At 36.5% G+C, this 11,620-nt stretch overlaps 1 protein-coding gene across 1 annotated transcript; it reads left to right on the top strand.

The window, feature by feature from the left end:
* Positions 1-216: 216 nt before the first annotated feature.
* LOC121431800 (histone H2A.V) lies at positions 217-10,124 on the top strand. The gene is made up of 5 exons (XM_041629506.1): positions 217-349; positions 511-588; positions 732-845; positions 7,361-7,490; positions 8,965-10,124. The coding sequence occupies exons 1-5, from the start codon at positions 347-349 to the stop codon at positions 9,024-9,026; spliced, it is 387 nt and encodes a 128-aa protein (XP_041485440.1). The 5' UTR covers positions 217-346; the 3' UTR covers positions 9,027-10,124.
* Positions 10,125-11,620: the final 1,496 nt, after the last annotated feature.

Genomic DNA, 11,620 nt, shown 5'->3' with positions numbered 1-11,620 from the left:
AAAAAGGGAGAAAGGTCATTCAGTATGCCTCTGCAAACATGCTCTTTTCAAAGATACACTATTATATTATTCCTTTATATATTATGGTATTAGGTCTCGATATTCAGGTTTTTTCTCATGTCAGAAGTTCATCAAAATACACCTGTATTTCAGCTTGCCCCGAAGACCCCCCGAATAAATTCCGGAAAGTACCGAATATTCATTTGGCATAATTTGATTGATACGATTGGATGATTTTTAGCACGTGATCTTGCAATTGTCAAATGACAGCCGTTGTAGCGTTGGCGCGCAGCGTACCTTCAGTGTATTTTTGGCATCCAATCTACGTACAGCGAAGAAAATCAAAATGGTGAGTACTGATATTTTCCGAAATCCCTGATGTTTAACACCAATATGCTTCGATCCTCTCGTATTTTTTATTTATTTGGAATAATGAACTCTAGAATAATGCATATATCATCTTTTTGTAAACGTCAAACTGATGGTTATCTGTAATTTCATTTTTTATAGGCTGGAGGTAAAGCTGGTAAAGATTCTGGAAAGGCAAAGGCGAAGGCCGTCTCTCGATCGGCCAGGGCAGGTCTTCAGGTGAGTTTCCGTTCGTTGGTTTGGTAATAGCTGTAGCATTTATTGTTATTTAAATGTATTGTTTATATGTAATAGTGGAGAAGTATATATTCTTAATTAGTTACATTTCTAGATTGCAATTTATTTTCTGCTCTTGATTGCAGTTTCCAGTCGGTCGTATTCACAGACATTTGAAGAACAGGACGACGAGTCATGGACGCGTCGGTGCCACAGCCGCTGTATACTCTGCCGCTATCTTGGAATACCTCACAGCTGAAGTAAGGAGTGGTTTCTTCCTCTTTATTTTGAAATATTTTCATGATTGTCGGATTTTAGAAATGTTCCACAGGTAATCTAACATGTGCATTAGTTTGGGTTTCAAATATTGTGTCTTACTGTATAAACTGGGGTCATGTTTTTGTGACTCAAAAATATGAGAAGCCGGCATTTCCCGCGCTTGTGTGTGCGCGCTTTTGATTGGAAGTGACTCACTTTTTTTTTTACTTTTGCTTTGGAAATATAATTGAGTTGGGAACTTCAAGTTATTAATTTTTTTTCTTGAATTCAGATCATACAACTGAATTAACGTGATCTTTGTGGTGAAAATTTATTTCAAACAGTGATCTTTTATTTGACTTGAATTTTAGTTTATTTTTTGCCTTGGTATTTTTGAGGCTTTCTCTTTTTTTTGGGGGGGATGCAAATTATAGGCCTAGTGGCATTAGTTTCTTTTATTTATTCTTGCATGAACCATTTTAAAATGGGAACTTCCTGGCTTGATCAGCATGATCAGGCTATGATGACATTGACTTAATCTATTTTTCTTTTCAAACCTTTTTCTTCACTTTGTTTTGACTCTGTTACCAAATAAATGCATATGCCATGGACATGGTTAGGCCTACTCGAACTGAACTGACATCTTTTCTTGTTTTAGTTATGTTTTTGGGGAGAGGGGTCCTGTGTTATGCAGCTACGCACCACTCATCGCGCATGCAGTTATGGCAAATGTGCACTCTATGACTAGACCCTATGTGGAATTGTGACTGCAGAGTGATGAACGATTCCTATTCAATTTTTTTTTTTAGAGGCTGCAGTAAATCTCTAAATGAAGAGAAAAACCACAGCTGTTTGGAATTTTAGAGTTAGATCCCTGCTATACTATTCCCTTCAATTTCATATTATAATTACTGTATTATCATGTGTGAACATAAGTTAGAAATTGGGGCACAGGAAATGCTATTTTTTGCATGATAAGTCAAGTGCGTAGCTTTAGAACCCTTTCTACATCGGGCAGCAGGGTCATTCCATCTGGATTCACCCAGTGGTTGCACCGGACCGTCTCAGAATTCGTTGTAATTTGGTACACATAAAATTCACCATGGCCGACGTACAAAACAAAAAAATTAGTCAAATCGGTTCTCGCGCTACGGCCCGCCCTGTTCTTGTTTTGACAAAAATGGCCGTGATCTTCAACTTTCAATGGCCATTGTGTCGTAACGTGTTGACCAATTTTCACGAAACTGGTACCATTTAATAAGAAATTCAGAGAGGAATCCAAAACATGCATCAAATAATGTCTTGTAGTGATATATAAGGTAATGACCCATGACCTTGAGTTTGACCCCCGGACAAATAATTTTTTAACTTGATTTTGGTGTATGTTAATTATTTGTATGATATTGACAAAATGTGTTAAAACCAATGATGATATTTTATTTCTTCACCTTTTAAAACTTCCAAAGATAGCATGAAATTTCACTCTAGTCCCACATACTGATATATGTTAGTAAAGTGTTCACCAGTTACATGATTTCTTCCAATCTTAAGTCACAGTATGCAAACACATGAAAAGAAATTAAGTTCATCAGTTCACAAATGAAATGTTAAACATTTATGCTCATGAATGGGTATCTGTTTAGGCATTTTGATGTTCAGCAATATATATCATATACCGTATCGGCACTAGTATTCAACCCGTCAGAATTCAAATATTTTGACATATTCCCGAAAATATTTAGAAATTGGGAATTTATTTTAATTTCATACCTTTGTTGTTTTCAGGATAATCTGTTGTCAATATTTTCTTTATCAATCTGTCAACTGTATGCGCGTAGGATTAATTATGCGGCGATGGCCTTTTGCACTGAAAGGCACTAGTATTCAACCTAGTGAGGATAGACAGCAAATCTCAAAAGGGTTTAGATTGCTAAATTTGATCTAGATCTATGTAAGTCTTTGGCTTTGATTAATTCCCTGTTTTGTCTCATCTCAAATGGTCTAGTCCATATACGTGGTACAGAAAAAATAACGCAATTTCGGAATTTGAAACTGCGCTACTACCTATTTTATAAGGCTGATTTTATGATTTTGAGTGTGGATTTTGGATGATTTATGGAAAAACGAGGTACAGTACAGAAAAAAAGACGCAACAACCACTTGCCCGATCGGGCAATTGACTTTGAGACGTGCTTGCCCGCACGTCATTTTCACTTATCCCGGGCAAGCGGGTTTGTCGCGCCCTGTATATCTTGTTAGTAAAGTGTTTACTTTTATCATCAAATTGTTGAGTATATGCATATTTAAGGCTCCCTATATGATATATATTGCTGAACCTCAAAATGCCTAAACAGATACCTCCTATTCATGAGCATACCGTAAGTAACAGTGTATTAACCGCACCCGTGTATTAACCGCACCTCCAACTTTGGACTAAAAAAAAAATTCTTCTCACATTTACATGCATATTTGAGGTACGAAGAAACAAAATCTAGGTTTTTAAGATTTCAAAGTATCCAAAGAGATTACCGGTATGCGCAAATGTCCTGCTCTTGAACAATTCATCTACAAATGTTAGAAAGAAAGACAGTCCCGAAAATATTGGCAACTTACACACTCACTCACCTCACAGTCACAGTGTACACACACACAGAGCACTGCCATTACATTGCAAACTACGATACAGTACCAGTCATGCCAGTACATCTTATCAAATTATGATCTGTGTCTTTCCCAGCGTAGGAGGAAGAAACATTCACATTTCTTGCATCAAAACCTCACAATCACTTTCAGAAATTTGATGTCTTAGCATGAATTTTGGATACGGGATTACAGGAAGTTTCAAGAAACAAAGAAATTGACATTTTTTCCAGTTGTTTTTTACGGCTTCATGCCGTCTCTCTCGTGCGTGGTATACATGATATCTTATGAAAAGCAAACAGGAAGGAAAAAAGAAGCTGGCGCGAAACGGGACTTTGAATAGCGCCAGCTTAAGTCGCACTATGACCACATTACAACGAAATCTCTAAGCTTACTCAACTCGCTCAGCGGTGACAAAATATTACCGAGTTTGCTTGGCGTCTCTTTTAAATTAGCCAGGGAACTTCACTACTTTGAATCGAGAATAAAGTCAAATTAGTGTCATGAAGGTGGGTGTGTTGTTATGGACAACATTTAATTAATATTGCAATAATCGCTTCCCATTACCCGCGGCTCATACACCTCTAAACGACATTGCCTGGGCGGCTACGCCCGGCCACTCGATGTGTTGTGAACTGGCAGACACCGTACATGTACGGGAGGGGTTACGGCGGGCTGGCTCAGACCCGTCACCGTGTATAAACCGCACCCCCGACTTTTGCTTCTATCCCGCCGAAAAAAAGGTGCGGTTAATACACCGTTACTTACGGTAAATGTTTAAAGTTTCATTTGTCAACTGATGAGCTTAATTTCTTTTCATGTGTTTGCATACTGTGACTTAGATTGGAAGAAATCATGTAACTGGTGAACATTTTACTAACATGAATATCATGTGGGACTAGAGTGAAATTTCATGGTATCTTTGGAAGAGTTTTTAAAGGTGAAGAAATAAAATATCATCATTGGTTTTAACACATTTTGTCAATATCATACAAATAATTAACATATACGAAAATCAAGTTTAAAAAAATTTTGTCCGGGGGTCAAATTCAAGGTCAAAGTAAAGGTCAAGGGTCACAACCTTATAAATCGCTTCAATACATTACATGATGCATGTTTTGGATCCCTCTCTGAATTTCCTTTTGATTGGTACCAGTTTCGTGAAAATTGGTCAACACGTTACGACGCAATGGCCATTGAAAATTGATGGTCATGCCCATTTTTGTCAAAACAAGGAGAAAAGGGCGGGCCGTAGCGCGAGAACCGACGGACCGATTTGACTAAATTTTTTTTGTTTTGGTCGTGGGCCATGGTGAATTTTATGTTAACCAATTTACAACAAATTCTGGGTGGGTGCAACCACTGGGTGAATCCAGATGGAATGACCCTATACTGGTTAGTGTTTGCAAGTGTATTTATGCAACTAAACTTTGGGGTAAATCAAGCATTGTTACATATTTACCAGAAAAACTCTGATGTGAAATTTTGTCTTAAAAGATGATCACGCGAAATTATGTTGGAAAGAGTTATCCCTAACAAGTTATATATCATTAGAAAGGTCTCAATCGTCTAAAGAGTTGAAATATGCATGTTATTTTTCGTATAGGCAGGGATTCGATTTTAAGGCGCGCGAGAGCGATCGCGCGCTACATGCGCGCCTTAATCCATTTTTGGTAGCGCGATTAATAGCGCGCCTCGCGATCGTTGACCTGCGCGGAAATGCCTAAAGTCGCCCTCGAAATCACCCAAAATCATGCTTATTGCCGAGTGAATAACAACTCAATATGCTCGAGCTCCGCTTACCATTTAAAAATAATCCAAAAACCAACACTCAAAGTCATGAATAATCCTTAAAAATAGCGCGAGTAGCGCAGTTTCAAATGCCGACGTTGCGTTATTTTTTCTGTACCACGTATTTCCATACACATGGTACCAACTACGGAAAAAAAAAATCAATGCAACGGTCGGGAAACAGTTGCATGTATAGGGGACCATTATGACTACCACCATGTGCAATTTCGAATGCACATATTTCCCCTACAGATATCACGATTCTGTGATTAAATAATTCGAATTACACAGGAAATAAATCCCTGAGACTTGTAACCTAGCATTGGTGAGTTGTCATTCGGCTTTGCTTTTCAAAACGGCTTAGGCCTATTAACTTCCAAAATAAGTTACCTTATTTATTAATTATGACTAAAAAATCATTTATTTTCTTTTCTAGGGGATGAGCTATTATATCAGACAATAAATCATCAAACAAAGCTCCATCTATTTTACAAGGCTGGCAGCAGGCTCACGCATTGGCGCTTTTACTAGCTAGCCAGTTAGAGCTCTGTCTCTGCCAGAGCTCTGGGGGACAATTCACTCAGTAAAGGCCTCAATGATGGTGATTTTCTGTTTCAGACAGAGTTTACATTTCATGAATATTATTCAAAACTGCCAATAAAGTTTGATGATTTCTTCATTGTCATGTATATTTAAGTTCTTAATGAATACATTCTCACCGAATTTAGACTCCCCAATAGAGAAATGAAATTTTCATGGAGATCTGCGTTTTCAAAGAACTTCAGGAAAAGTTAGGGGATGTGGGCCTTTATTACATGTACATGGCTGAGTACAAGGTATTGTACTGGAATAGATGGAGTAGAAATTAGATATTGAATTCATTTATATCCAAGTCCAACTCACAGTCACACACACACGCACTCACCCACACACACCCACATCCAAGATTCTAAGCATGAAAAATAACTTTAAAAATCATACAATATTGAACAAAAATTAATAATTCATTAACAAGTGAACAGGTATATCCAAGTCACACACACACACACCCACATCCACCCACATCCAAGATTCTAAGCATGAAAAATAACTTTAAAAATCATACAATATTGAACAAAAAGTAATAATTTATTAATAAGTGAACAGGTATATCCAAGTCCAACTCACAGTCACACACACACGCACTCACCCACACACACCCACATCCAAGATTCTAAGCATGAAAAATAACTTTAAAAATCATACAATATTGAACAAAAAGTAATAATTCATTAATAAGTGAACAGGTATTCCTCAAAATACAAAAAAGTAGCATTTAAAAAGAGCCCCCGAAATTTGCCAAAAAATTTTAAAATGGAGCCCCTGAAAAAAAAATTGTTAGTTACTCAACTTTAAGCCAAAGTCAAACCTAACTCAAACAGGTTTTGATAACACACAATCTAATTACAAAACATTGTAAAACAATTACAAATACTTCCTTTGGTTGTTGATTGTAACTTTATAGTACATACATTTCCTCCATCTGTTTTGTTAATTGGACAAAAAGCTCCCCTTGTATGTTGAAGAAGAGCTTTTTGCAGTGCTCCTCTACCGCTCTCCTTAAAAGATCTAGGAGAGCTATTTATTGCTCCCCTCATAATTATAAAACTGAGTCCCTGTATAGGGTGTTAAATTTTTTCTGATTTTAAGATTTATTACTTTTTTAGTTTTCCACATATTTTGACCTACTTTTTCTGACATTACACTATGTCTTTTCTGATTGCATTTTTGAACTCCTCAGACAACTTCCTTTCAGAATACATATACTTATTGGTACAGGATTTCAAACAGAAAGAAATGCAATTGTATGAAACAGTGCAAATTTGGAAGAAAATTTGAGTTGTAATGGAAATGGGCCAAACTCAAAAGTGCATGGCCATATAGAATTTTCTCTGGATGGTCAGTTGAATTGGTTTTCTATTTGACATAATCTCCTATGTTATAATGCTCTATTTGAAAGAAGAAATGACATGGTATCTTTAGAGACGGCTAATTTTTAATATTTTATCTGATGATGCATTTTTGTTTTCTTTTTTTATCCTCCCAGGTTCTTGAATTGGCAGGTAACGCTAGTAAAGATCTGAAGGTAAAGCGTATCACACCCCGTCACTTGCAGCTCGCCATCAGAGGAGACGAAGAATTGGATTCACTTATCAAGGCAACCATCGCTGGTGGTGGTAAGTACAAGATGATTTTGTTGCTTCTTGAAATGGATGTAAAAGCCTCTGTACACATAATACGGTCGGGGTGAGGGGAGTGTTTCTCAAAGTCCCATTAATATAGCACTTAAATTCCCAGTTCAAAGGAGGAGGACCTTCCCCCAAAGTGACTGAATTTTCTCCTTTGATCTGGAAATCCCATAAGAGTACCGAAGTGTGACGTCATCAATTTTCACTTTGTGCGTTTCAGCGTTTTGGATACCAGATTAAGAAGAAAAAAAACAACCCAAATTGGTGAGAGTTGGTCCATGGGGCCCCAAGATATGACCTCATGAATACATCATTAGCTCCATTGCCAAAAATACATTGACTTCAATGGGGCTAATTGTGTATTCATGATGTCATATCACAACCCCCATGTATCGATTCTCACCAAATTTTGGTAGTGGGTTTTATTTCATCATGCACTACCAAATTATGGTATCGAAAATGCCGAAATCCCCCCAAAAAGGCTTTTTGTGACATCACTTCGGTACTCTATGCCATACAAACCTGAAAGTATTTTGGAAAGTGCAGAGAAAAGTAGGAAATATCCCCTTATTTTTTGACTGAATGATACCGGAAATTTCAGTTTGTGTTAGAGTAGACTACTTACATCAATATTTACTAGAAAAGCCAACCAAAATATGGCTGCATTCATGTACACATTGATATTAGACTTGTTAGTAGTCTAAAAACATGAACTTAAATTTCCAGACATATTTTCTTACAGATTAAAGAAAAAAAGGGAATCTGTATTTCCTTGCTAGTTTCCTACTAGGAATAATACTTTCTAATGATTTCATGGATATAAAGATGTGGAATATCGAGTCTCTTTTTCAAGAGACGCGAGAGGAATTTTGACAAAATTGCAAAATGGTTTTGGTCTCACCTGCATATCAGAGTGAGACTGTAGGCATCAACTCAAATCTTAACAGGTTGTTCAACTTAGAGACCTAGTTCATGAAACTTGGACATACGGTTAAATAGGTATAATTGAACATCCTGCCCGAGATTCAGGTCACATGACCAAGGTCAATGGTCATTAAGGGTCAGTGAACTTGGACCATGTTTGGAGAGTAGGCTAAATATTTAAATATTAACCTAAGGTTAATATTTTGAAATCATCATAACTTAGAAATTATTTGGACCTAGTTCATGAATCTTCGCCATAAAGGGTAATCAAATAGTAATGAATATCCTGCCCGAGTTTCAAGTCACATGACTCGGGTCAATGAACTTTGGCCAAGTTGGGGGTATTTGTTGAATTACCATGATAACTTTGAATGTTTATGGATCTGATTCATAAAACTTGGATGAGATAAGAACTTTCATATATTAACCAACCCCTATTATGGTAGTGTGCTTTTATGAGTGTAGATAGCAAATAAGCATGAGTATAATTTGGTTACAATGATAAAGGCATTTACTTATTGATTTTCTTTGTCACCAGGTGTCATTCCTCATATCCACAAGAGTTTGATTGGAAAGAAGGGATCACAGAAGGCAACATAAGGCCTGGTTAACTTTAGCATCCTAGGCCACCTCTTTTTTCTACTGCTGCACCAGACCACCACCATCCATCGCGTAGTTGTTACCTCCTGTATCTGCCGGTCTTTCCTGTTGCTCGTTCTTCGGCGGCTTCCTCCCATCGTAGCCAGCAGCCATCTCAGGGCGTCGAATAGGACTAGAATGAACAGATTGAATCGTAACCCTGTAAATGCCAAAGCCGGAAACTCCAGCTAGACTGGAATCAAAACAAAATCAATGCAATATGATTCTTCATCTTTAATCCGTGTTGACAAACTTTCATTGCACCTTAGATATTAAGTATGAAAAGATGCAATGCGTCCATTGTCCGAACAGGTCAACTGGCGGCTTGATAGGTGGAAAAGTCCCTTAGAAATACTTGCATTTCTGCCTTTCAGATTTTTAATTCATTTTAAAATTTGTCGTGGTAACAATCTTTGGAGCAGCAAATTCTATTTCTTTCTATTTTTTTTTTCTCTTGAATATCTTGTACAGTCTTTTAACTTCTGATTCAGTTATCATTTGATAAGGAGTAGGTATTCGGTAGAAGTTGTATGAAATGCCTAATTGTATTATTTAAGCTCGTGTGAGAGAGATGTGTAGATGTATAGTTCATAACAATAAATTCAATCATTAACTTTCATTCATGCAAGAAATACGCTTTTTTTTAATAAAGAAAATGCAAGTTCGGCCCATATAGGGTGCTTGAGCGTTGTACAAAGAAATTATTGGGAGGGGTTTTAGACATGTATATTGGAAGTTGACAATTTGTTAGTACCCCCTGATTGGCCAAACAAAATGCATTCCAGCATAATCTTGAAAGAAGGAAGAAATAATGTCTCTTGTCAAATTTTAATCCAAGTCACTTATGTGTGTATTGTATATTGTGAAAGCCATTCTTTTTGTAGCCAGTTTGTAGTTCCCTCCAAGCAGACAAACTACCCAAATTGTATATTCTGTTTACAGTGTAGAATCAGGGTGAGAGTGTGAATGATTCTTTGTATTAAATGTTCTGTTCAATTTCACAGAGATAATTTGGTCATTAAACAATTTTGGAAGTTCTTTGAAGTTTTATATATAAAATATATTGAGCCTGTGTTTTTATTCATTACATGTTTTATTTTGAGGAACTCGTACTCCTGAAGGTGTGTTCTGTGGTGATGACACGACTTGATCCTGTACCCAAATTCATAGTTTTTGGAGGGGAAAGTAAAATGCAAGCAGATACGTGAAAGTTCAAACATCTGACAACCAAAAGGAAACCTACAAAAAATATAAAGTATAAATTGTTGACAAAAGTTGTAACACTTTTGCCACATTGGTGATGTAGCAAAGTAAAGTAAGGACAACTGCTCTAATTCACAAAATTGTTCAAGGTTATTTCTTTAACTATCACAATTTTGTTTTCCTTAATTGCTTTCATAGTCTCATTTTACTACTATGGTTGGGATTCCCTTCAAGAAAACATACACTTCAATGTACAGTTGAACAAGCTGCGTCTTCATTGATGATCAATTTTATGCAGTTTCTGAGGCTGTTGAGCCAACGTGATTCAGACATTGCATGAACAAGAACTCTGTAACACGTGTAATTCAGGAGACAAATACCCACTTATTGCATTCTCCTTGGGGTTTTTCTTTGTCCAAAATGGGTTTATGTGCAAAACTTGGAGAATTGAAATAATTTTCTTTGTCCACAGATTTGTATTTGCCAGGTGGTGTCTCCATTAAAAGAAAATCTAAATTTCCATTGGTTTTGTACCCCTCAAAAATGTTTCTGATCTTTTACCTTGTCCAGATTGGACATTGATGTATGGAAGCACTCTTTCCTTAAGCTGACAGAGGGACTCCTGACTCCCAATACTTGGACCAGTGCCACTCTTCTCTCTATGCATCAACGTCCAATCTTGACTAAGCTTTGCCATGCAATGTCTGGAAATGGGTTGATTGTGCATTGCACCCATAATTATGTTAAAGGGATGTTTCAGGCTGGAGATATTCATATCTCAATAGAGTAAAATTCAGAGCAAAATGCTGAAAATTTGATCAAAATTGGATAGCAAATAAAGTTATTGAATTTTAAAGATTTGCATTATTCCGATGGAACAGTTCTAGGTATGTCTCTGAATATTCATTAGGTGAGCTGATGATGTCATATCCTCTCTTGTTTAGTATTTTATTTGAAATTACGTTTATTCAAAAAAGTTCTACCACGAACTAAAACTATTCGATTTACAACTGATTAAGTGCATTAGTTTATTGCTGAAACTTATTTCATTATAATGGAGTCGCATCATTTACAGCAGTATGAAAAAATGGAACATTTCTGATTTCATGTATTAACATAAGAAAAAGGAAAGTGTGGATGTGACATCATCAGACAACCTAATGAATATTCATGATGATGTGCATAAGTTTTCACAAAATATTGATAGACTTTAAAGTTCAATAACTTTGTTATATGTTATCTGATTTTGATGAAATTTTCAGCATTTTGCTATGTGAATTTTACTCTATTTAACTTAAATATGAATAATTTCAGGCCGGGCCAATTCTTTAAGAAATGAAGTGGGTGAGTGA

This window comes from Lytechinus variegatus, chromosome 18, assembly GCF_018143015.1.
Source record: "Lytechinus variegatus isolate NC3 chromosome 18, Lvar_3.0, whole genome shotgun sequence".
NCBI classification, from domain to species: domain Eukaryota; kingdom Metazoa; phylum Echinodermata; class Echinoidea; order Temnopleuroida; family Toxopneustidae; genus Lytechinus; species Lytechinus variegatus.
Note: the sequence above shows the minus strand (reverse complement) of the source record. Positions and strands in the feature narration are given on the sequence as shown.